General features: G+C 36.8%; 1 protein-coding gene across 1 annotated transcript in view; it reads right to left on the bottom strand.

Annotated features, from left to right (window-relative positions):
* Positions 1–27,820, bottom strand: part of Slco1b3 (solute carrier organic anion transporter family member 1B3) — a 69,055-nt gene that overhangs the window by 23,299 nt on the left and 17,936 nt on the right. The window contains exons 3-9 of the mRNA XM_005364558.1: positions 13,912–14,053; positions 11,558–11,690; positions 5,788–5,897; positions 4,382–4,528; positions 3,697–3,795; positions 2,626–2,868; positions 831–995 (exon numbers count right to left, since the gene is read on the bottom strand). Coding sequence (XP_005364615.1) covers positions 831–995; positions 2,626–2,868; positions 3,697–3,795; positions 4,382–4,528; positions 5,788–5,897; positions 11,558–11,690; positions 13,912–14,053 — 1,039 coding nt within the window. The remainder of the gene's footprint in view (positions 1–830; positions 996–2,625; positions 2,869–3,696; positions 3,796–4,381; positions 4,529–5,787; positions 5,898–11,557; positions 11,691–13,911; positions 14,054–27,820) is intronic.

Here is a 27,820-nt window from a genome sequence, read left to right as displayed (position 1 = left end):
TTTTGCTTTTTCGAGACAGGGTTTCTTTGTGGTTTTGGAGCTTGTCCTGGAACTAGCTCTTGTAGACCAGGCTAGTCTCAAACTCACAGAGATCAGCCTGCTTCTGCCTCCAAGTACTGGGATTAAAGGCGTGCACCACCATCACCCGGCCTACTTGTCAGATTTTAAGGGAACTCTCATTCCAACTATCCAGAAATGAGCTCAACCTGGACTATAGATGGATTTCTGGTGATTAAGAAAGATAAAAGCTGGCATTCCTTGGGAACTTGTGAAGCTGGTTCCCCTCTATCAAGAGGAGTCATTTCTCTCAGCACTGGTAGAAGGAACACATAGCTGGCTATCTGTGGTGACTATTAGCATATCAAAGCTAGCACCAACATCCATGTTTCCTCAGTATCACAACTACCTGTTGAACATTTCAAAGTCCATGCTAGTTCTAGCCCTGTTTACCTCATCTCCTAACCTAAACTTCCTCTGGCTAGTGGTCTGCCCTCCTCAAGCTATTCATCTCCTTATTTTTGATATATCCTTACACCCCTCAGCTTCCTTTCTCCTCCTAGCCTTTTCCATGCTGTGCCCCTGTTTCTCTCACTGTGTTTTCTCTTATTCTTTATCCCCTGGAATTTTCACCTTTCTATAGAGAGCCCTGGCCAGATTCAGTCAGCTGGCCATATTCTGTCTACTTCTATTTGCTCTGGACTCTTCAAAATGCCTCTGGCTGTTCTCTCTCATATCAGCAAAAAAAGCTTCCGCTTAACTATACCACGGGGCAGTCATGTCAACAGTTTATCAATCATCTATAAAACAAAATAGGAAACAGTCTTCCTTACCTAATACAAAGTTCGCATCTGATGCTGACCGGGAGAACTGTTGTTCTATAAACTTGAAGAGGTAAGTAAAGGAGCCAATAAAACTGCTGATTTGTAGTAATGTCAGTACCAAGAATATAACATACAGGTGGTTGGTAAGGATACTTTTCAGAGACTTTAGAAAACCTCAAAAATAACAAGAGTGAAGAAAGTATTGTAATACAACTTAAACATTCCTTACATCCTAATCTACTTATTATACATGTAATGTAAAGTCACAAATACACAGAACAGTAAATTAGAGGGTACTCTTAAACCTTTCTCTATACAGATTTGTAATATATCTCTTCAAAACTTTCCACATTTATATTATGTATTGGTTATTTTTTATGAAAATTAGTTTTTGGTCTCTCCTGTTCTTTGGTTTGATTTTTCCAGTGGATGCTTGGTAATTCTCCATACTCTTAGTCTTTCATACCTATCAATACAATTACCTGTTCATTCAGTAAATATTGTTTTGAGTTGGGTACCAGGGGATATTTTGAAATATGAATCTTGAAAGTGATGCTTCCTATTGATCAGCATGTAATAATGTAATTTTATGTCAAAAAAGCTATACATTAAACAGAAATTTAAATAATCTCTGACCATGGGGAGAAGAACACTGACATTCAGAAGTTGTAAGCATGTTTAATATGTGATGATTCTAACTCATTGATCCCTGAAATGCAGCTTGTCTACAGAACACTGCCCAAGCAAATATGGTGTCATTGAAGTCACCTACCATAGGATAAAACAACAAGAATCTCTGCCATCCATGTGCTAGGATTTGAACCATGTTCAACCATACCTGGTTATAAATTTTTTGATATACTTTAAAGAAAAGAGACATTTGTGTGTGTGTGCATGTGTGTATGCGTGTGTGTGTGTGTGTGTGTGTGTGTGTGTGTGTGTGTGTGTGTGAAAAGCATTGGACCCCTTACGGTAGAGTTACAAACAGTTATCAACCACAGTGAAAGTTCTGGGAACCTAAAAGGATCTCTGCAAGAGTAATAAGTGCTTTTAATCAGCGATCTATCTCAGACATCCCCTAATATGTTCTTTTTAATGTCGATGTTAAGTTTAAAAATCCTGGGGCTGTAGAACCCTTGCCTAGTATGAATTGCATTCTAATATTCTTTGCCTGATCATTCAACAAATATTTAGTTTTCAATTAAGTACTAGGATATATTCTGAAATATGAATTTTGCATGTGATATTTCCTATTTATTAACATGTAGTAATGTGATATTTTATGTCACTCTCAAAGACATGCCCAGGAACTTGCTTTCTGGGTGATTCTGTGTCCTGTTAAATTAACAATAAACATAAATCATCATAAAATATTCTACTGGTTTAGCTTTTGTTGCTGGTATTTCTGAGAACAATTTTACCTTGGTTTCATAACCAGAACCATTATATATAAATGGATTTAATTTTTATTTTTGTTATTTCACCAATTACCTCTGCTTCCTTCCATTTTAAAGTTTCAGAGTAGAATTCAAAGATATGACTTTTATTAAAGCATTTATATCAATATGTTTTTATATCATTTTTTTCTTATTTGTTCCCCTCTCCCTAGCTCTGTCTATATCTTTCCCCTCTCTTTTCCCCAATATAAAAAGAGCTGTTAAGACCTCATTGTCTTGGCTATTTTATCCACCTTTTCTAAATTGTAACTTTGATTATGGCTTCTTCATAAAACATATTGTTTTTAAATATTCTTAGCTCTCAGTGGGGTTATTATCTTCTCATAGACTAACTATGAAATCCTTACCAGTCATGTTGGCAGGAGCTTTTTTCTCTTGTTTGATCAAATTAGTCATGTGATTCTTTTCTTTATCTGTTTGGAGTACATTTGGAGATGATGAGTTTTTCCTTTGCTTCTGCGATGTCTTTAGAATTTTGGGTAGAAAAAAGAAGGGTATGGAAGCAATAATGGATAATGATCCAGACACAAGAAAACTGAGCCACCAGGCACCAACCCAACGTGCATCACCAGGAGTTATTCGAATGCTGCCTGGAATGAATAATTATAACAAGACAGTCAGAAATCATCCTGAAAGACAATATTGATAATGACAATTGGCATGTACAGATGAAGAAACCAATGTATGTTTTATAAATCCTAACATGCAATCATTGTTTTTTAGTTTTTGTGTCAACTTAATACCACCTACTTCAACAAGGCCATAACTCCTAACAGTGCCACTCCCTTTGACCTATGGGTTCAAAAACATATAAAATGTACTTCACCCATTACTGAATAAAAGGAGATGCAGAAAGATCTGAATATTCATCTGTAGTTATCAAATTTCCAAAAATTCTAAAACAAAATGGATAATTATTTATAAATATAGCTAAACATTTTCCATTATCAATAAAAATCAATTCTTCAGCTCTGTAAGAGTTTCAAATGAGAAGTAATTTCACTAAGCATTTGTATTGAAAACAAGTGATAAGATAAATGATAGAGTATTTTCTCTAATTTTGCTAAATACAGTGGACATCCTCACAGCATCTTCCTGAAGCTTCGATCTGTAATTCCTGTGTTTCAAAATCAAATGTACAACTTGTGAACATGCAACTAATTTGACTGTGTAACCAGTTTTATTCAATTTAGTTGCCTAAAATAAGATTGGTCAGAATGTCCAATTTTATATTGATTTACAATAGCTTGGTTTAGGCAAGAGATAAACTTTGTTTTCAGTATGAGTGCATCCTTTCCACTTATAATTTATAAAACATAAAATCAAGAGACTATTGAAAGAGTTAAACCAGTAATTTGGAGGCATAGAGGCTGGTCTTTGAAGGTCACTCTCCTGGTCACCTTACTGATTCTACTTACTCAGGTCTACGTATCCAATGTCTACATATAACCGGGCAAACACAGATGACATGATAAAGCCAATGATTGGACCAATCATTGCTACTGTATGCAGAATACCTGTGAACATATCAAAGCCGTTCAATCAGAATCCAAGAACATATAGTGATATTTTTTTCTCATCCAAAAATATTTCATTGCATTCGTTCTTCTTCAACTCACCCAAGATCCATCCTCACTTTCCTACCCACCCAAATTTGTGCCTTCTCCTTTTGTAAATCTCATCAGCTATAGCTTGTGTCACTGTATGTTCTTGGGTATAGCCTTGCCCAGAGCATGGTAAACCCATCACAGGCCACACTAATAAAGAAAACTTACTCTTCCTCTTCCAGAGGAAATCAAATGCAGGGGTGGGACTTTATGTCCAACTCTTGTCTCCATGTAGGGATTTTGTCCACCTTGAACTTTTATTTGTTTTTTTATAGTAGGTTTTACAATATAATGTTACATAATGCTTTTCTCTAATTATTTTTTAGGGGTATGAATTTACTTAAGGAGGTGTTAAGATAGGTCAGTTCAATGTTGAAGAGTACTGGCAGCTCTACTAGAGGAAAAGAAAGGAGTTGAAAAAAACTTAGTAATGCTACCATTTACAGGTTAGACCTAGGAAAATTAAGGACTGAACTTCATATGTTCTGTATATTACCCAAGTACAAAGAAGAGTGTCCTTCTTTTGCAAAGTCATCAATATAGGAAATTCCCAGGGGCACTATTGGTGTTTCTCCTATGCCACGAAGCATGTTCCCCATTAACACATAAACCCACATGCGTGACTTGGATCCCTTTTCACAACCTGTGTAGAGAAAATGTGTTTATTTTAAGCATCAATTACAGTACCAATACCAAGAACTCTATAAATTCAGATACTTAGTTGGTCCTGGGATGTATCATTTGCTTGCTTTTGCTTTTTTTGAATTTTACATAATTCTTATTCAATCTACAACATTTGAAAATAGAAAATGACATAAAAGAGCACAGAAAACATATAGAAAGCAGCATGATCTAAAATCTCTTTGCACAAAAAATCATTTAATGTTTTTTATTCATCTTCTATACTTTGGACATGCATAAAATATACATATTTTATATATAATATAGACTTAAATGTCTAACAAGTAAATATCACTATTTTAGCTAACTCTGTTAGGACAACTTCCTTGTTTATTTTCCCTTTGTTGTATTTTGTGTCAGGACATTCACAATGTTGTGAGAAATAACCATATCAGCTAAGAGCACTGGCACTGGCTCTTAACTGTTGAGTCATCTTTTTGGTCCCTAATTTTATCTTTATAATTAGAAAATACTTAAAATCTTTTCTTCAGTCACAAAGAGATATCTTGGTTATAATTATAAATAAGTCTCTAAGCATCTCACTATTTTCTTAAAGCTGATTAATAACAATATAATTACAAAGATTTAGGTAAGTATTCTTTAGTTAAATGAATGTTAAAAAGTGACTTCTAGCAACAGTGGTAAGGTTATACAATCTCAACAATACAAAAAGAAAAAGAATTAACTTCTCATTTCTTTTAATCTTCCCTTATCTGATATACTGGGTAGAGCTATCTAGAGTGTTATGTCTATATTGCTGCATGAGAATACTTTTAAAAAATCTTCAATTGGAGTAATTATGTTTTTTTATAAGGCATCTCTCTCTTATTTGCATACTCATGCTTTCTTGCTTGCTTGAGTTGTTTGTTGAGACAGGGTTATATTATATGGCTCAGGTTTACCTCAAAGCCACACTCCTCCTGTTTCAACCACTGGGTTCTGGGACTACAGATATTTACATAGTCAGCTCTTGTAACTTTAACTGTAAGCATCCTTTCTCAACTTCTAAATAAAACAGTCCTTGGTTACTTTTCAGACACTTCTAAAGGGTCATTATGTATCACATGTTCACACTATGATTATGTCTATATGTCAAGGTCAAATAAATATTGTTTTTGATCAATTTTGCTGATATATTTTATAAATATATATATATATATAGATATAGATATCATATCTACAAAGCTTCAAGTGGAATTCACTGTTACTATTAATTCTTACCTTTTCCCACTATCTCAGGTGATGTTTCAGTGAATGATGTAGTTTGATTAACTAAACACATCAGTGTGGAGTTGCTTAAAGAGCTGATGTCATTTTCTGAGTACCTGTAACTATAAGTACACCATTAGACTTAATATTTGGTTTATTTACCAAGTATTTTCACTTTTCCAAGAAACTATTTTCCTCTTATTTGTGTTTCTCTCTTTTCCAGGTTAATAAGAATTCCCTGATAACTTTCCAACCTCAAATTTAGGAAAACTAATTAGTAACAGTAAAATGGGGGGAAGGCCCAGTAAGTAAGGTCCTTCAGTGTCACTCAGGCAAGGTAGATGATATGACAGATGATACTCTAATTATTATGGAAACATTCCTAGATTCGCCTTTCTGTTTTGTGAACTGCTGAGTGCAGTAATTCTTCTTAATTACAACTATAACAAAAATATAAACTTCCTTATGAGTTATGTTTAAAAAGCTAGAGAGTCATGTTTTTAAATCAGTCTTAAATGTATGCTAATTTATGAACATTTTCTATCAAAACATTATTTTCTTTTATGGATGTACATGTATTCATGAGCTAACGTCTCATTCTCAAACTTTAATAAATTCTAATCCACTTCAACTTGACCAAGGTATATTTAATAGAAACAAAGGGGCTGGAATAACCATGGGAACATATGCCACAACTCAAGAAATGCGAATATAGCCTGTACCTTCATGCAGGATAACCCAGTGCATGCCAAGTACTCTACTCCACTTCAAAGCTAGAATCAAAACGCAGTGTTTGTACCTTCATCCTCTCTATCATATCCAAGGTCCTGGGTTGTCATGAAGGAAAATCATTAGCTGTGCTGGAAGGTTGAACATGGGGTGGATATTTAGAGATGTCACCATGTATAGAACATATGAGATGAAACTTAGTGATGAAAAAGAGTTTAAGAGACAGACCCCAGAGGAAAGTGCGCAAGACCGCATAGGCACTGTAAATAAAGGTAAAGCATTTTCGCATGTGGAGAACTACAGTTTTTTTTTTCAGTTGCTCGCAACTATATGGAAGGTCACATAAGAAAGTAAAGGACCCTCTCAGTGACCAGCATGCATTGACAAACAATTTTAAATATAATTGATGCATAGGTGAGAGCGTTAAATGTTTTTTTTTTTGTGACTCAAAATAATTTCAATGTGTGTCTCTACCACAATATATATGCACACTTACAAATGTATGTGTAGCTCAAATGATGCCTTGGAAGGACAGAATCTATCTTTGCATATTATTCAAGTCTATCTTACAATACATGGTTTTCTCAATAACCTGAACAGTTTTTGCTGCTCCACTGATAAACTGGTACCTGAAATTTGAAAACCTGTTCTAGAAAGTTTGGAGTTTTAAACAAAATTAAGAAAACTGATTTGTATTGATGTGGGAGTCTGTTGTTTTGTGTTGATTTTATTGGTTAAATAAAGAGACTGCCTTGGCCCTTTAAGAGGACAGAAAATTAGGTAGGCAGAGAAAACAGAACAGAATGCTGGGAGAAAGAAGCTGAATCAGAGAGTCGCCATGATTCTTCCACTCCAGACAGATGCAGGTTAAGATCTTTCCTGGTAAGCCAGCTCATGGAGCTACACAGATTATTAGAAATGGGTTAGATCGATATGTAAGAGCTAGCCAATAAGAAACTGGAACTAATGGGCCAGGCAGTGTTTAAAAGAATACAGTGTCCATGTAATTATTTCGGGGCATAAGCTAGCCATGTGGGTGGCTGGGTGCCAGGGACGCAGCCCTGCTACTCCTATTACAACAGAGTGGTGCCCAGACGTGATGGGCTAAATCCACTTAAAAACCTGAGAGAACTTAATTTTAAACAGAGAAAAACAGACTTTAACACAGAGTTTTGCTCCTTGTTGGTGGCGTGCCGTAGAAAAATTTCCTGATTCGACATCAGCAGCAGAAAAAACACTGCATCATTTTAAAGCGCGGCTTCTTGGGGCTGTGCTGCCGGCATGAACTCTGGCTTTAAAGCATTTCAATGGATTTTATGGGACTGGATGTTTGTGTCCCTGCTTGGGATCGGAAAGAGAGTGCTCTGAGACCTTGCTGATGGCTCAGCGCTCCCCGCCTGCACCTGGGCAGATGGCAGAATAAGGCTTACGCAGGCAGAAGAGCATGGCGGATTCCTGCCATCATACAGAGATGTGTTTTCAGACTGCGCAGTGCTCTGCATGCCAGATTTGGTTGCAACTTGGATAAAAAGAGTATCTGTGCTGCACTCTCAGTCTCAGAATTAAACTGCTGAGTGCGGCTACAATGTGGACTTGTTGTGTGCCTGGAACTGTGTGCAGCTCAGGGGCACCAAATGGCTCTGAGGCAGAAGCAGCTCAGCTCAGCTCTGCCATGCTGAACTGTGCTGGTCTCAGGCAGGAACTACTGTAATTACAGTAAAAACAGCGCAGTTAAGGTTTCGACTGGGCAGGACACAGGCAGTACCTTATTACCTATACATGGTACAACTTAAGTTTTTAAAAACTGCTTAACATTTACAGAAATGCTCCTGGATAGTAAAAAAATTACAGATTCACAATAAAACAGATTCAGGCAGACCATTAAATGGATCAAAATGATAGAATAAAAATAAATGGAAAATTCACAGAGAGTCTGGATTCTTTGTATTATTGTGCTTTCTTTAAAATTTTTAACTGTAAAGGAGCTAAGTACAGAGAGACATTTCAATATATGGGCTGCCAAGTGGAACCAAAACGGATATCATGAGGGTATGACTTCAAAATTTGGGTCTAAGGATACGATGCTTTGGAAAGGGTCTTCTTTTGTTTTCACAGAGGACCAGACCCTGAGGATTGCGTTTATCCTGATATGGTATGATAGACCATGCCCTCCTGAAAGGTTGCTGAGAACACCCTCAAAAAATTACTTCACTCAACTGCCAACTGAGATGACTCTGGCACACAGGTTATACCATGAAAGACCTAATTAAAGCACCCCTATACAGCAGGAAGTAGTTTGGTGAGAAATAAATATGACCATATTCCAAGATATTGCTTATAAATGTTCTTTTACATTTAAAGGGGGAAATGATATAGGTATGAATAATTTGCATTGGTATGGATTTTAAGATCAATTTTGTTATATGTATATGTATTTCTGATCTTGATTAAGGTATTGTGATTGTGTAGTTCATTTTTAAAATATAATGTATAATTAGGAAATATAGGTTGTTGATGGATAATCATAAATAATAGTCAAGTTTGTAGTCATGTTACTTAGATTTTCTAGCTATATAGAGATATATTTCAGATAAGCAGTCTTCATATCTCTCAAAGGCTGCAAAATATGGCATTTAAAATATTTTAATAACTTAGGACTTTTCATGACAATGAGACATGTCTTCTCCTGGCAGCACCAATCTACTTCAAGAGGAAGATGGGCATCGAAGAGGATCTTTATGGAGTTTGATAGCCATTTGGGAAAGAAACTGCTCTTGCCTGGACTGTTGCATAAACTGGACACAGAGAACCCGCAGAGAGAGGACTGCTGAACTTGCCTAAAGGTGAGACGATCTTTTGGGGTTCATGACTCATGAAAGAGTCTGCGAGACATTCTGCAGGACACAGCAGATAGTGACTGAACTGTCTTTAAAATTTCCTACTTCATGGAAATGTCTGCTGGATAGTAGATACCTAAAGGCTAATGATGGATGCCCCAACGGTACAGAGGAACTTTGGGTGATTGTACAGGCAGCGAAATGTCTCTGTCATTTCTAGAGCTTTGGATTTCTTGTTTGCTTAGGTAATATTATATCCTTCTAAAGTCTTTGATGGAGTTAAAAAATGGTTAGTTATAGTTATAGTTTTCCTTGGTTATGCTAAAAGATAAGGTAAATATAAATATTGTAACTATAATTCTTGCTTGATAACTGTTTTGTTATATGTAATCTTACTATATTAAAGTTAAAGCCTTTCTTTTTATTTAAACAGAAAAAGGGGAAATGATGTGGGAGTCTGCTGTTTTGTGTTGATTTCATTGGTTAAATAAAGAGACCGCCTTGGTCCTTTAAGAGGACAAAAAATTAGGTAGGCGGAGAAAACAGAACAGAATTCTGGGAGAAAGAAGCTGAATCAGAGAGTCGCCATGATTCTCCCACTCCAGACAGATGCAGGTTAAGATCTTTCCTGGTAAGCCAGCTCGTGGAGCTACACAGATTATTAGAAATGGTTTGGATCAATATGTAAGAGCTAGCCAATAAGAGACTGGAAATAATGGGCCAGGCATTGTTTAAAAGAATACAGTGTCCATGTAATTGTTTCGGGGCATAAGCTAGCCATGTGGGCGGCTGGGTGCCGAGGACGCAGCCCCGCTGCTCCCACAACATTGTATTTAGAACTTAGTTCTTTTATTAAATGTAGATCAAACCAGAGCTGAGGGACTGGAGAGATGGTTCATCAGTGAGGAGCATTGTTTGCTCTTCCTGAAGTTCCCAGTTTAGTTTCCAGCACCCACATCAGGAGGCTCATCACTACCTATAACTCAAAATACAGGGGATCTATTGCCTTCTTCTGTCTTTCGCAAGGTTCTCGTGCATATGGTGCACACACATATTCAGAAGAGAAACACTCATACACATGAAATAAAAATAATAAATAAGTCTCTAAAATAGTAGAACTTGAACTGAAGGCAAGACATCTAGATGACTGGCTTCAGTCAGGATAAAAACATTGATGTCCATACTGACTGAAGTATGTAAAAAGGGTAAGATCTTGGGGACTGCTGGTTATCTGCATTTCAGTAAATTTAGAGCTTAAGATGAAGTCTATGGCTTTGGCCTGAATTGCTTTGCAATTGTGAGAACAACAGCTGAAAGAATGGATATGAACCAGAGTTCATGGTGTAATACAAGGTTGGGAAAGCCTTGTGAGTGTCCAGTGGATATATAGACATGGTAAATGGATAAGTAGATACCAAAAGTTAGAAACAGTTAAACAGTGGGACTAATGACTGGATTTGAGTTATTATAGGGATTTTGACTGAAGATAGGACAACAGAGATACGAACATTTTGGTGCCAGCCATGACAGCAAAGTATTGGCATGATGAAGAGGTCACACATAGACAAATAAGTTTGAAGAGCATAAAATGATGAAAATAAAAGGGGGAAAGTTTCTTGAATGGTTGACTGTAAGAAGAATATGACATTAGTATGGTGACAATGTGAATGCCAAGTGTAGCAAAGATTAATTAACTCTGTCTGTGTGTGTTACAAATGGGTCCTGGTATCTCAGCACCCCTGTTCTAGCTTTAGTCCCATTTAGAGGCGAGCACTCAGTCTCTTTCCAGCACAAGATCAAGTCAGTTATAATTCCTATAATCCCTTCATGGATAGGGTAGATGATCTCCAGGCCCCAGCTGTTATTGGGGAGATAGCAAGAGTTGATAACATCTGGGGAAAAGAGAATTATTATACTTTGACATTTGCCATTAGTAGTTTGGCCAAGCTTCAGTGGATGGCCCACATGCCCATACACTAATGGGACTTAGATAGTTATAAAAGAAAGTTTAAAATGAAGATGAAGAAGGGGATTTACAAGTTTGAAGGAGGGTGTATGGGGTGTGGGAGGAGTTGGAGGGGAAATGTGGGTATATGTGAATATATTTCATTGTGCACATGTATGAAGTCCTCTAAGAAGTTTCTCAAAACAAGAAAGATAAATGAAACCCCATTACTAAGTTACACGTCAGTGGGAAGGGCACAGGGCATACTTACTATCCCATGAAGAAATGTGGCATTGCAGTCATAATACTCCCAAGGCCCATGATGAAACAACCAATTCCAATCAACTTTGGTCTGTGCAGTCTAGATCCAAAGTAACTCACAAATACAATAACCATCAAATTCCCTAAAACAAAACCAAATTATATCAATCTGATTTGTCAGAGCAAATGCTGATAGTCAATATGTCTAGTAGAATGGAAAACCTCAAATAGTATAGAGAAAACATTTGGCCCTTTCCTCAGATTGAATGATGAGGGAAAATTCACCCTAATTAAACTGACCATAGAAAAGTATAGGATTTATAATATGCAGGGGCAATTTTATTTGTTTCATTTATTTATTGAAGATTTATTTATTTAATTTTGTAAAATTATGTATATGTGTGTGTGTGTACACATGAGTTCAGTGCTCACAGAGGCCAGAAGAGGGAGTCAGATCCCATAGAGGTAGAGTTACAGTTAGTTGTGAGCCACCAGATATGGGTCTTGTAAACCAAACTTGGGTCCTCAGAACAAGCAGTAAGAATTCTTAACCACTGAATTATTTTCCTAGTCCTTTGTTTTGTTTTGAATATCAACATTCTATTTTTGGAATGGTCATCAATACCTAAGTCACTTTAAACTAGATATTATCATATTTCTTCTGACCTGTATGAAAATTCATAGGGGACACTGAGTTCTGGGATGTAAAAGAGAATTTATTTATTTTTGCACCAGTCTATGGAATATGTTTTGGAAACAATAAAACATACTTAAATTGGATGGCAATATTGTTAAAGCATATTTTTTTTCCTTTTGAGGAACTTAAAGCAGACTAGATTATACTAAAATGAAAACAAATGGAGAAAAGTCTTCCTAATATGAGAGAAAAACGTTACTTAATGCAGATTTTATACATTCCTGTCATTCTTTAAAGTCTTAATATGTACTTGTCATGGCATTTCCTGGCAAAAATATCATAAAAGAATAAACCATGAGCATGATTATAAACAAATGATAAAAATACATTTGAAATGAAAACAGGTTGGTGAGCAGAGCTCAGGGAGGAAAATGTCAATTAATTAAGCGCTTTAGTAAAATTTCTAAGAGGAAAAACTATTTGAAATGTCATGGTGACTGCAAATTGTCTAGCTTGATGTTGGGAAATGGAGAACTAGACCAAGCTCGGGGAATTCAGTTGAAGTAGGGGGGTAAGGATTGTATGAGCCAGGGAGTCAAGGTCATCAAAAGGGAACCCACATAGGCAAGTAACCTGGGATCAGAGGAGTTCACAGACACTTGGATGACAGTTAAGTTAGGATGGAACCCACCTAAGCCTAAGCTTTCTACATATGTGTGACAATGACAATAGCTTGGTCTACTTATGGGATTCCTAGTGGTGAGAGCAGAGCCTGTTTTTGGACCCTCTGGCAGACATTTGGGAACCTATTCCCTATACTGGGTTGCTTTATCGGTCTTAATATGAGGAAAGAAGCTTAGTCCGACTTCAACGTGATATGCCATGTTTTGTTGACAACAACTGGAGGCCTGCACCTTTCTGAACAGAAAAAAAGAAGGACTATATTGGGGAGTTAGGTACAGAAGGGAGGTGAGCATAGGGAATGGGAGGAAAGGAGGAGGAAGAAACTACAGCTGAGTTATGAAATAAATGAACAAACTTAACAGAAAAGGAGCAGAGGCATTAAGCTTCTGCTGCTTCATAAGATAAGAATCCCTTTGAGTAATTAAATGAAGCTTGAGTGTGATGAATAAAGATATTAAAGTCAAAATGAAGATAAAAGTAACATCCTTAATGCTGCAAAGTTACCCTCACCACCCCTACAAGATTTAAAAAGCAAAAATCCAACAAATATTAGTATTCCCAAGCTGTTCTTTGTTCCATAAATCAAAGATACTATAGCTCTCTCAACTTTTCTTCATGTGTGGTCTTCTTGAGGGAGGGAAGATGGAGTCTCATAGGAGTTCATATGAGTCTACAGCCATACCACCCTGAACAAGCTTGGTCTCATCTGATCCCGGAAGCTGAGCAAGGTCAGGCCTGGATAGTACTAGGATAGGAGTTAGTAGAAAAGCAATGTATCTGTGTAGAGTCGATCTTCCAAAATCCTCTTTCCATCGTTGACTAGCAATCAGTTTGTACCATTTTTAGTGATATAACTGATGTTAACTCCTACACATCATGAGTGTCATTGCTTCCCAAGATATGACAACAAAAATGACTCCAGATATTGCTATATTTTGGAGAAAGAACAGAGTTATCCCTGCTTGAGAGGCTTGGGCACAGAACATGTCTGTACTATATTTTTCCTCTTTAAGTATGGTTAGTAAAATAGAAATAAACATTACCAATTTCAAATCCTCCATCAATCAAACCAGAAGTGGAAGATGGTATGTCAAATCTCCTTTCTATTTGCGTGATAGAACTTTTCATAACGATTGCATTTAGTGCCTTGCATATATAGCTGAGTGAGAGGGCTGCCAAAAACATCTAAGGAAAAGCAAATGGGGAAGGTTAATCAAAGCAGGATATACTGTTTCTGGAACTCAAATACTTTTCTACTTTCCTTACGAATATTGTTTTTCTGTTTTTCTATTTTATTTATTTCTATTTTATTGAGGACAGCCTATCAGTCTTTCCCCGGTAGCGTTTGGCATTCCCTTAGCTCTTTTCATGTTATCATTGTATAAACACATAACTGACATAACTTCCTAACTTGATTATCATTACAGCAGCAAAGTTAACATTGTAAATGAACATTTCCTGTCCCAACTTCCCATTCCCAAATAAACACTCAAAAGTTTAATATTATTTATAAATTCTGGTTGATAGTTCAGGCTTGTTATTAGCAAACTACATTTAAATCAGCCCATATTTCTAGTTATGCTTTGCCATGTGGTGGTACCATTATTAACATAAAATTTTCATCTCTTGATCCCTCTGCATCTGCCTGGAGACTCCTAACTCCACCCTTCTCCTTCCCATCATCCATAGATGGGTCACACTGTCTATACTTCCTGCCCGGCTACTGGCAAACCAATGCTTTGTTAAACTAGTTCAACTGGCAAATCTTTACAGTGTACAAGAGGATTATCCCACAATATTTCTCACTTTTCATCTAATTAAAAAATAAGGACTTAACATAGTAAGATTATATACAACAAAAAGTTATTAAGAAGTACAGTAACAATATCTAATCCGTTTGCATTTGGCAAATCTAGAGGCAATACTTAGTTATCTGTCTTCTGTCTGTGAATTTAAAGTTTTGTATCTAATTTATCTTTTCACACAACTGAAGAAAACCAAAAATATCTAGTCTTCAACTCACTCCACCAAAGATTCCAGAAGAGTAAAATGTTACATAATAACAGGGACTTCAAGTTAGTTGGACAGTTATACAAAGTTCCTCTGCAACACTGGGGAATTTAACTCTGGCCTACAGGCCTAGCATGTCTCACAGACTTTCCTGTGAAGTAGGGAACTTTGAAAAACTGTTCTGTCAAAGTTAGGCAGTCTCTGGAGTAGATTCGTGCTACTAGCAGCAGATGTGTCTCATTATAATAAAAAGGCTTAGGTTGTTAAACATTTTAAATGTCATATTCCATAGGTCTTTGAAGTATTTAAAGACCATCTCTCTAAATATATCTGTGTATGACTTGAAAACAATTAACATGACTCTAAGTTTTACTATTATAGATGACTATTAATATGTATTTCTTAATTATACATTACATTTAAATGAGTGGCATAAACTTAATACCTTTAAAAAAAGTAGAAATATGCATACAATATAGCAAAACTAACTTTAAATTTCTATCAATACATCAAAATCCATACTGATGTAAAATATTTAAGATTAATAGTTGTTTTTGGATTAAAGTAGATTCAAAAATCTATACTTTTATCCTATTTCCATATACTCCCTTTTTCTTTTTAGAATGGGATCCCAGGATATAATCTCCATTATTTTGCTTTTTTCCTGATCATTACCAATAACAACTTGTAACTAACCTCCCTAAACAATGACAAATTAATCTTAAATATATTTAGAGAAAATGAGGGGCATCATAGAAACTCCACATAGAGTTTGTTTTCTTCATGGCAAAAGCTAGCCCTATGGGCAAAGAAATTGCCCTTGCCTCAAATTGCTGACAGTTACTGCCCAAACTGAACCATCAGGACACAAAGATAACTGATGAACTTTTCCAAGACAAAATTCCCTGCTTCACAGAAAAAAAAGTCTTTCAGACCAGACATGTTAAGCCCATAGACCAAAGAAGGAAACCCCAATGTTGCAATGTCTGGCAGGAGAGAAATGTCTGGTTACAACTGAGAGATCATAAACTGATTTCTAATCTCTGTAGGGTATCACTTTTAGCTTAATCTTATTTGCAGTACATTCCAAATCTAGGGATGGGGCAGGGTACTTTCAAAGCCATGTTTTGGGGAAGCTGGATGTAAATGGAAATCTTAGAAATTAGTGGGGGTGGTGCAGAGAACAACAATGACTAACATTTAATGTAAGATGCTGTTTGACCTACGTTTCTATTGTCATGTTGAGTTAACATGATAAATGGCAACTTATAAAGGAAATAATTTAATTTAAGGCTTATTGACAATTTTAGAAAGTTAGTCCATAATCATCATGGTGGGGAACATGACTGCAGGAACTGCAGGAAGGAAGAGATGGTTCTGGAGCAGTAACTGAGCACCCATATGTCGAGACAATAACCAGGAGGCTGTGAGAGTACCATGTGGAAATGGCATGGACTTTTTGAAACTTCAAAACCCTCTCCTAATGACACACCTCCTCTAACAAGGCCACACCCCCTTATTCGAGTGTTACTTCTGAGCTATTGTCTACTTTTGTGTGTGTGTGAAATGGGGTCTCACATAGACCTGAAGCTTATCGGGTATTCTAGGAAAACTGACAAGAGAGTACAGGGAAGTCTGCCTCAACCTGATCACTCTGGGATTAAAAGAGCACACTGCCACACCATTCTCTTTGCATGAGTTCTAGAATTCAAACATAGGTCTCCTAATAGAAATGTTTTACTGACTGAGTTATCTCCCAGCCAAAAGCAATTTTTAAAAGATTAAAATATATGAACTATTTTTTCTACCAAGATAGGTTTTAAAAAAAAAGCAAGAGCAGAATAAAGACAAAAAAAAAAAAAAGCACACATATGTGACTTAAACCACACATTTGGAAACAACTAATGGGTCATGAAGAATATTTTGGAAAATGCCTAGAAACAAATGGAAGTAAAAGCACACTATTTCAGAAATAATGGGATGACATCTCCATGGACACCTGGGAACACCTCTAAAGTCAAGTCTCTCGCCGACCCTAACATGGCTCCCTTAATTAAGATATATACTTCCCTACTCCCATATCCACCCTGCCTCCATCCCAACCGTCCCATTCCCCCAAGCTCTCCCCATTCTCCCCTTCTCACTTTTTTCTCCCCAATTCCCCTTACCCCCACCCCATCCCCACCCCCAAGTTTCCAATTTCTGCCTGGCCATCTTGTCTCCTTCCAGTTATCTCCTTCCAGTTATCAGGAGGATAACTTTATATCTTTCTTTGGGATCACCTTTTTATTTAGCTTCTCTAGAATCTCATATTATAGGCTCAATTTCCTTTATTTATGGCTAGAATCCTTGGGCAGCTGAGGAGAGGGAGCCTGAAATGGCCCTATTCTATAGCCATACTGATGAATATCTTACATATCACCATAGAAACTTCATCTGGAGATGGACGAAACTAGAGACAGAGACTCACACTGGAACCTGGACTGAGCTCCTAGGGTCCAAATGAGGAGCAGAAGGAGGGAGAACATGAGAAAGGAAGTCAGGACCGCGGGGTGCGCCCAAACACTGAGACGTGGGGCTGATCTACTGGGAGCTGGATGATGGATGATCTACAAGGTCAGCTGGATGATGGAGCATGTGATCAAACCGGACTCCCTGAACATGGCTGACAAGGAGGGCTGACTGAGAAGCCAAGGACAATGGCACTGGGTTTTGATCCTACTGCATGTAATGACTTTGTGGGAGCCTAATCTGTTTGGATGCTCACCTTCCTAGTCTTAGATGGAGGGGGCAGGACCTTGGACTTCCCACAGGGCAGGGAACCCCGATTGCTCTTTGGACTGGAGAGGGAAAGGAAGGGGGATGGGGGGAGCGGGAGGGAAATGAGATGAGGTGGAAATTTTTAATTAAATAATAATTTTTAAAAAAAAAACGACAAAAAGAGACACAGGTTAACAGATTGGACATGAAAACAGAATCTATCCTTCTGCTGCATACAAAAAAAAAAAACACACTTCGACCTCAAAAACAGACATAGCCTCAGAATAAAGGGTTGAGAAAAAAATTCCGATCAAATGGACATAAGAAACAAAATGGTGTAGCTACCCTAATATCTAAAAAATAGACTTCAAATTAAAATCAATCAAAAGAGACAAAGAAGGACATTTCATATTAGTCACAGAAAAAATTCATCAAGAGGAAATCTCAATACTGACCATCCATGCCCCGAATATAAGGGTACCCTCATATGTAAAAGAAACACTTCTAAATCTTAAATCACACAGTATACCCCACACAAATAGTGGGAAACTTCAACACTCCACTCTCCCCACTGGACAGGTCTGTCAGACAAAAAATTAACAGAGAAATAAGGGAACTAACACATGTTAAGGCTCAAATGGACTTGACAGACATCTATAGAACATACCATCCAAAAACAAAAGAATATACCTTCTTCTCAGCACCTCATGGAACCATCTCAAAAATTGACCACATTTAAGAAACAAAACAAACATCAACAGATAAAAAAATTGGAATTACCCCATGTATCTTATCAGATCACTATAACTTAAAATTAGAATTCAATAGCAACACTAATTTCAGAAAGCCTACAGGCACATGAAGCACAGATATACACTTAGGCACATATATGCACATTCGTTAATTAATTAATGATTTCTTTAAATGTCTATTATGCTCATCTGTCCAGAAAAAAACTGTGCTTATGTTCAGGAAAAGGATGATATATAATATCATTCTCAGAATTTAATAAATATGCATTTAATGATTCCTAATGGCCTGTACATTTCTCCCACATCTCTTTGAGAAGTAATAATTATATAAGTTTTAAAGATTCAATCTTTCCCTGTCCTCACTCTTTAATTTTTTTTCTATGGCTGAAATCTCTGCTGTAAGTCCATTGGCTCACGGTCATTCAGTAGATTTTAATTTTTTAATGAATATTTTACTGTTTGTGAATCCGTATTTTCTTTGCATACATATGTCAGTGTGCCAAGTGCATGCATGCCCATGAGCACCAGAAGAGGGTATAGAATCCCTTGGAACTAGAGTTACTGATGATTATAAATGGACTTGTGCATGCTGAGAACTGAACCTGGGTCCTCTGGAAGAGCAGTTAGTCCCCTTTCCAGCACAGTAGATCTTAAACTAGACCTGACAGAACCAAGAGGAGTTAAAGTCTATATTTACCTGTGATCCTGGCAAGGGTTTATTTATTTTTGCCATGGATCTGAGCTTGACATCAGGTGACAGCTCCAGGTTCAACTGAGTCCCCTGTGTAGTTTTGAAGGACTCAGTAGCCTTTTCTGGGTTATAATTGATTTGCTTAACAAACAGTGACTGCAATTACGATAAGGCACTTGCTTTGCTCAACTTCAGTGTCAAGAATGGTTCAAAGGGTCATGGACACTAAAAATAAACTATGAAATCCCCTAAGAAAATTAAAATCACCTGAGGACAAAGAGTCAGAGGCAAACAGTGTAATGAGGACTGAGTCCTAACACCACCATAAATCTATGTTATGAAATACTCAGGAAAAAAGTGGCTACATCTATAAACCCTCCCAAGTGAAGCGTTTATAGATGTAGCCATTAATTTATGAAATAAATATTAGGAGCTCAAAGAAATTCACCCATTAAAGAAGAAACAGCATTTAGGGTGAAACAGGCAGCAGGTGAAAGTTTCTGGGCCACTGAAGAGTATGGGGCTGTTGAAAAGCAGAGGGGGGGGTGATAGGAAGGGAGGGAGAGAGAAAGAGACAGAAAGAAGGATGGAAGGAGGAAAGGAGGGAGGAAGAGATAATGTGGGAAGGTACAAAGAAGCCTCGCATCAGGAGGCCAGTGCATATTTTAAATGTAACATAAAGATGTGATATGGTTCAGCAGGCAAAGGTACTTCCTTCCAAACCTCATGGTCTCAGATCAATCTCCAGGAAGGCAAGAGCCAACTTCTTCATATTTTCCTCTTGCATTCATATGTGTAGCATGACATGAACTCCTTAGCACATAGGCACACAAACAGGCATACACACACACACACACACACACACACACACACACACACAGCATGTATATCTTGCATACATGCATATACAATAAATAAAAAGTTTACAAATAATATGTCTTACAAGAGAAAATATTATAGGTCAATTTTGAGAGCCATAATGAAGATGAGCAAGGAACTATTTGCTAAGCTGAGCTCATAGTTAAATAGAATAAATAATCATGAATAAGTTGTAAGAATGTTACAGAGGGAAACCAAGGTAATATAGAGACAGGCAAGGGCAGATCTTGTTCTGTAGTCCTGCTCTCCAAAGTTGCCTGTGGAGTGTTGGTATAAGAAATCAGGGAAAGAGAGGGATCTTGCAGGCAGATCTGACCCTACAGAGTTTTGGTAGGGGTGTTTTGAAAGTAACCAAATAAAGATCTTTAATGCCTGGAGCATTTCCCACAAAATTTCTAACTTTTACTTTCCAGACACTTTATTTGATGAGTTACACCTACGTTTGATGTGTTCTTGGACATAATCCTTATCCTTCAGTGAAATTCTAACCAATACCCATGCCATCAACTCTCGATGCTTTTGTGTTATATTTTAATTTTGTTATTATTTATTTGTTGTGTTTATGTTGGTACATATATGCCATAGTGCGTGTAGAATTCAGAGGACAACCTGCTGGAGTCCCTTTTCTCCTTATTCTACACATATGTACCTCCTGTGATTTGATTAGACTCAGGCATAGTAGCAACAAATTTACTCAACAGATCCTTTCTTCCTGAGCTGTCTCCCAGTCCTCCTACAGTTAAGAGCTTTACTTACAATGTGAATTTTTGGTTATAAATTGTTTCCTTAATATAATAATTTTAATGTAATGTTTAAAATTATACTAGATTTGCAGATTTGAAAAAAACACACATATAATGACAAGGCCTCATTGTACAGACTATGTTGGCCATGTATCTAGAGTTGTCCTGCCTCTGTCTGTCACTTGCTAAGATGTCAGACGTGTGCCAACATGCTTGACCTGAGCATGAGTTATTACTTTTTTGACTCATATGGAAAATCTTAGTAACCAGAGACCTGCTCAATCAAATCTACATAAGCCTGTCTTCACATTTCCCTTCATCCCTAGACTCCGGGCCTGTGAATTTGGTCTTGGCTTTCTCTTCTAATAACTTCACATCGGTCCATTAATAGGCATGGCTACTTAGTATTTTGACTAGTATTAATACAGATGTATAATTCATGTCTATCTCTGCTACTCAGTGTGAGGTTAATGACAACTATTGGGCTGCTAAGAGTTGAGGGTCATAACATTATAGGATAAAATGCCAACATCTTAGGGTCCTGCTCAGCAGAACAGCTGAAGAAAGATTTGTGATCATGAGGTTTGGGATTTTTCTTCTAGACCCAACACTCTCCACACTCCTATGCTTTTAGAGAGGCTTGTTCCTCACAAATACAGGAAACTCTGACTAAAGCTTATTTGGAAGTATGTAGAAAGACCAGCCTATAGCTGACTGGTGACTAAAGTTTTTTGCCTTCTATGAAATCTTTGTCTTTACCCTGAAAAAAGTCCCTAGTTAATTTATACAAAAACTTAACTAATTCTATTATCCTATAAAGTAAGTAAAAGTGGAAAACCATGCTTTGGATGACAAAGCTGAAAGTCAAGTTTTCCCAAGAGATACTCAGAAGTGTTATATGACTTTGTGATTATTAAAGAGTATAAAAATAGAATTACCAAAAGTTCTTGCAGCAGAATTGAGAGATGGCTCAGCATTTAAGAGCACTAGCTGCTCTACTCGGGGTTCTGTGTTCAGTTTCTAGCACCCACATGGTGACTTACAACAATCTAACTCCAGTTCTGGGAGATGCAATGGCTTCCTGAGGCACTGTATGCATGTGGTGCTCAGATATATAGACAAACAAAATATTTATAAACATAAAAGTAAATAATTTGAATATTTCTAAAAATTCTAGAAGATATGCAAGCTAAACAGACTTACAAATCATCATTAGGGCAGAGAAGAAATCTATTTATTAGTACACATATACAAGCCTAGAAAATAAAAATTGTGGGAGCCCACAGAAGTCTGTTCCACCTTGCCTAAAGGTCAGAGAGTTCAGGCCTATTCCTGCTCCTTTGTGGTTATTGATGAAAGGTTTGATTTAAGGTGTAACTATTAACAAGATACCTTGTCCTAGGGTGTAATTACTTTGGTGTTTTGGGTATTAAGATGGCCCACAGAGGTGCATCTGTTCCACTTTGACCAAAGGTCAGAGAGTTCATGCCTATTCCTGCTCCATCAAGGATATGAAAAGGGGTTTGACCTAGGGAGTGACTTCTTACAGGATGTTTAGCCTAAGTTGTGGTTGATACATGTCCTGCCTAAACAACAGAATACTTAACGCAGGAGTATAGTGGCTTGATGCTTTAGGTATTAAAGAGTAAATTGCTCTGTTTCTTCTTTGTATAATGTTAAACCAGTCTTTTACCTTCTTACCCCCTCTTTGGGTTGGGGTATATAAGCATATGGAAAATAAATGTTTTTTTATTCAGTATTCAGTATTGAGTGAATCGCCATCCAGATTCTATTCTGTATCTCTATTCATTCTGTCTAATATTTCTAATCAACATGCTCCTACCCCTGGAAGATATGAACCCCGTCAAGACTAGACCCTGACATATGATGTCCCAAAATGGGTTTCTGACTAATATTCCCCCAATGAGAGGCCTACAGCAAAAAACACCCATAATTATTTCAGTAGCTTCAAAACATTTAGAAAATTAATAGATTTACCTACATAAAAGAAAATCTTATCACATCTCTCCCAACTCCAGTAGATCCTGCATTGCACATGTTGCTAAGAATCACTAGTAACAAGGTTTATCTCTTGAGCATAGAATTCTGCATCTAAAATGTCAAAGCATGCAATTTTTCAAATAGATGATTAATGCTATAACAGCAGATCAGAAAATTTTAGAAATTTTCAAAAGGAAGACACCAACTATTACAACAAATTTATAATTAAATTTAGCAAAAGGTGACTAAGAAAGTATTCACATATGTAGAAATAAGATGCTTGTTTGTACACTAAGGAAATAATAATAAAAATTTAAGGATATGTCTTGGATTGACAAGATGTTCACAGTGAACCTAACTGTAAAATATTGGGGAATGAGACATTAGGATTATGCATCAATAGGAAGAAGTTGCCATCCTATCCTTAAAATAAGGAAGAGAACTGAAAAATTAACTTTTCTTGGATTGCCAAGATATGAGAATATGCAGCAAACCATTTCCTTCTCTGGAATTGGAGAGAAGGGTCAGAAAAATTGAGACCTACCATTTGTAAAAGTAGAAACCCAATTTTCCTTTGTTTAAAAAAAGAGGGGGAAGTGGTGTGGGACCATGGTCTGTATTCTATCAATTATATTTTAAATAAATGCTGGTTGGCCAATAGCCAGGCAGGAAGTATAGGCAGGACAACCAGACAAGAAGTAGAGGCAGGTGAAAGGAGAACAAGAAAATTCTGGAAAGAAGGAAGCCGATTCCTCTGCAGTTCTGGGTCCTGCCAAGAAGAAGCAAGATGTGAAAAAGGTATCGAGCCATATGACTAACATAGACAAGAATAATGGGTTAATATAAGATATCAGAATTAATAAAAAGCCTGAGCTAATGGGCCAATCAGTTTATAACTAATGTAGACCTCTGTGTGATTTCTTTGGAATTTAATGATTTCAGGAACAGAGCAGGACAGAAACCTCAGTCAACAGCTCCAGACAAATAAGAATTAGTAGCAGAAAAGACAACCACAACTGTAATTGAATTGCTGAATGCACAGCTATGAATGTGGCTCTGGTTAGAAATTCTCTGCATTATCTTCCAGACCCTATCCTTTTTACATCCTTGCTGAATCTAAGAGAATGTGCAGTCAAAGACTCATCTTGTTATGAAGTTATTCTCTCTATGAATTTTTACAAGTTTCAAACCTTTAGCAAACCTTGGAGGAAAATACTTGAATGGGGAAAGAAAAGATCATTTTGAAATATACAGTATCCAGTGTGGTTTTATTTGTTTATTTGTGGACTTTTGAGAGAGAGAGAGTTTTGTTATGTAGCCCAGGCTGACCTTGAACTTACAGTCTTCCCACACTGACTCCTAAATAATGAGAATGCTATGTGCAGCACTAAACTTATCTTTTTGTTCTTAATAGGACTTGATTTGAAAAGAAACTTTCTTAGAGCAAAGCTTCATGAAGAGATGAACAAATGAGTGAATGCTGAGCCGTAGCCAAGTCTATGTGATAGGAGGCAAGCACCCAACTCTAGTTCACAGTTATCAGCCTGTACCACCTATATGTTGAGAGAGCAAAACAATGAGACAGCAACTGAGAAATGCTACAGTCAATAATCAAAGTCCACTAAAACCTTACCACACATATCTCATTCACCATATCATTTTCACCTTCAAGAAATAGTTTTTCAGACAAACAACAATTTAGTAAATTAGTTGCCAGTAAACATGCTTTGCAAGATGTCAAAAGAAGTCATTTAAAAAGAGGGAATGCTTATATATTCTAAGCACAGATCTAGATAGAAAGTAACTAAGGAAGAAATAAAAGTAACATAAAGTCTATTGATTTTATAATTTAATCCAAGTGATTAAAATTTTTCTTTTAAAAATTATTTACCTAGTTTGTTTTGAGCATTAATATTTTATCTACTTGCATGAGTGTGTATCACATATGTGTAGTGCCATGAGGCCAGACAAGGTCATATGATCTCATAGAATTGGAGCTAAAGGTGGTTGTAAGCTGCTATATGGGTACTGTGAATCAAATATGCATCCTCTACAAGAGCATCACATGTTTTTAAGCAATAGAAGAAATCAACAAAAACAAGACCCAGTTCTTTTGAAATCAAAATAGTAAAATTGTAACTGGTCTTACTGTGAAGAAAAGTGTAAAGATACAATTTAATTTTCGAAAGAAGAGCTATCACTACAGACAGGATTGGCAAAGAAGAACCGTCAATACAGATAGCATGGGCATAGAAGATCCATCACTACATACAGGATGGACATAGAAGAGCCATCACCACAGAAAACACGGCCATAGAAGAACCATCACTACAGAAATAATGAGTATAAAAGAACCATCACCTCAGATAGCATGGCCATAGAAGAGCCATCACTACACAGAGGGATTGAAGAACCATCACTACAGTTATCATGGGGGTAGAAGAGCCATTACTACAAATAACATGGGCATTTAGAGAACTAAAAGGGATACTGTAAACAAGTATGAACACTGTGCCTACAATTTTAATAATATAGTTGACTTGCACCTATTCTTTGAAAAACACAATCTATAAGACAAATCAAAAATCTAAGCCAGCCTGTATCTTTCTAAAAAGTTGATTTACTAGCCAATATACTTTCAAAATAGAAGAAACCAGGTACAGACAATTTCATTTGTGAAGTCATCTGAATAGCTAAGAAAAATATTGTATCAAATTCCCCTAGTCTGTATGAGGATAGAAATAGTATGAATACTTCATTTCTCATTATATAAGGCCTTCATTACTCAAATTTTGAATGGAAGAAAATTTACAAAGCAAATAGTAGCTATTCTCCATTTGTGTTTACAGAAAAACTGAGTGTGGACATGTCAGGTCTTCTCAGTTTCAAACACACACACATAGTTAATAAATTGTCAATTGAGCCCAGCAAATAATTTAGTAGATATTAATGAAGTACCTTTATAGTTTATGTGAGAGACAAATGACCCAGAATGAGGAATGCAATATTGAAGGAGAAAAAAATTTCAAGGACTTTCAGTACCTGAGTTCAAGACTGACTATAAATCTACAGCAGCCAGAATAGTTTATACTAGTCGAAGAATGGGGAAATAGATCAAAGGGACCAAACAGAGAGTTCGGAAATAGAACTATAGAAACTGACCAAGACAGAGGAACAAAAGGAAAGCAATTCGGTTATGTGGGATCCCCTTTTTATGCTGTGGATATGTTTTAATACCATTGGTTAATAAAAAAAATAGCTACTTTTCATATGGCAAGGCAAAATATAGCTAGGCAGGAAAACTAAGGGGAATGCAAAAAGAAAAGGGCAGAATGAGGCAGATGCCACATAGCTGCCAAAGTAGAACAACACCAGAACCTTACTAGCAAGCCACAGCCTCATGGCAATACACAGATTAATAGAAATGGGTTAATTTAAGATTTAGGAGCTATCTAGGAATATATCTGGACCATTGGCCAAATAGTGTTGTAATTAGTATAGGTTTTTTTGTGATTATTCAGGACTGGGTGGCCAGGAAATGAAAGCACAGCCTCTGTTTACAATAGGAAGAGATAATTTTAAAATAATGAATGATTCTTGTCCCTTATACCTTTCACAGCAACTAAATCAGAATGGACCACAGACTTAAATAAAGAATACAAATGATATTGCTCACAAAAGTGACTCTGGAGAAAGCCTGTCACTTCAGAGATTTGGCAGTGTCTTAGGAAGCTGTGGCACACATAAATAAGTCAGAGACTATATGGCACTATGAGATATTCTTAAAATCATCTGCCCTTATACTTACTCTGGAACAAGATAATCAAAGAAAAGTAAACTTAAAAAGGTCAACAAGTTTTGGTGGGCTACAGCAGTTGACCACATATCACATCAAAATCCTCTTCCCTCTATACACTCAGGAAACTATGTGGCATATACAGCAGCAAAGTTAGATTAGCTGAAGTTACATCTGCCCTACATAGAGACTTATAACGATGAACAAAGTATGGAGTGGAAACATGAAAAAAAGAGGATGAGGTATCGGGACCTCCCTTTCTTAGAAAAGTTAGGACATTCAGAGCCACTGTGGTGTCATATGATCAAATAACAAAAGAAGGGTAGGATTAGACATATAAACAAATTCCATAAAGATATAAAATGTAAACATTTTATTATGCCAGAATTTGAATAATAAATTCAGCAGCTTTGGTCTGAGACTTTCTCTTGGCCATGTTCATCATTAAGAGTTAATAGTACACTGCTTAGCACACGGCAATCTGCACAGGCTGGCTTGGAAATTTTGTTTAGATCTAGTGTCCTTGAAGCCACAAAAGCTACCAGCCTGAGAACAGGCTGTCATATGCCTTGAGATTCTTAAAATTTGTGTCATGGGATTAATGAGCAAAGATGGTTATAAAAGTCAACTTTATCAATGATGATTGTACTTCAGGGGGAAATGATTATAAAAGATAATTCCATTATGGTACGGTTTATTGAGATGACTAAAAGATATGTAAGAAAAAGTGAAACACATGTCCAAAAACAGAAATGGTATGATCTGTGTTTTGGAACAACATGAATCTATCCATGCTTACTTAGTTCTGTATAAATAAGAAAGACTCTGACTGCTAGTCAGTCAGGCTGCAAGATTCTCCCAACCTGGCTCATTCTTCCCTCACCAACTACATATTTCCTCTGTGGGACCTGGCCACCACTGGCACTGGCCCCAGCATCTCAACTTTCTGTTCCTGCAACCATGTCAGTGGCTTACTGCCATGCATACCCATCATGATGAACTCTTACTCCTCTAAATGCATAAACTAAAGTAAACTGTTTACTCTTTAAGTCGCATTTGTTGTGTGTGTGTTTTTTTCAAAACATCAAAAATGTAACTAAGGCTAAAGATAGAATATTAAGAGCTGCAAAGGAAAAAGGGCAAGTAACTTATAAAGGTAAACCGATCAGACTTACACCTGACTTCTCTATAGAAACTATGAAAGCCAGAAGGTCCTGGATAGATGTCTTGCAGAAACTGAGAGACCATGGATGCAAACCCAAACTACTATACCCCGCCAAGCTATCGTTCACTATCAATGGAGAAAACAAGACATTCCAG

Source organism: Microtus ochrogaster, assembly GCF_000317375.1.
Source record: "Microtus ochrogaster isolate Prairie Vole_2 chromosome 14 unlocalized genomic scaffold, MicOch1.0 chr14_random_2, whole genome shotgun sequence".
Taxonomy (NCBI): domain Eukaryota; kingdom Metazoa; phylum Chordata; class Mammalia; order Rodentia; family Cricetidae; genus Microtus; species Microtus ochrogaster.
This window is presented reverse-complemented; position numbering and strand designations above follow the sequence as displayed.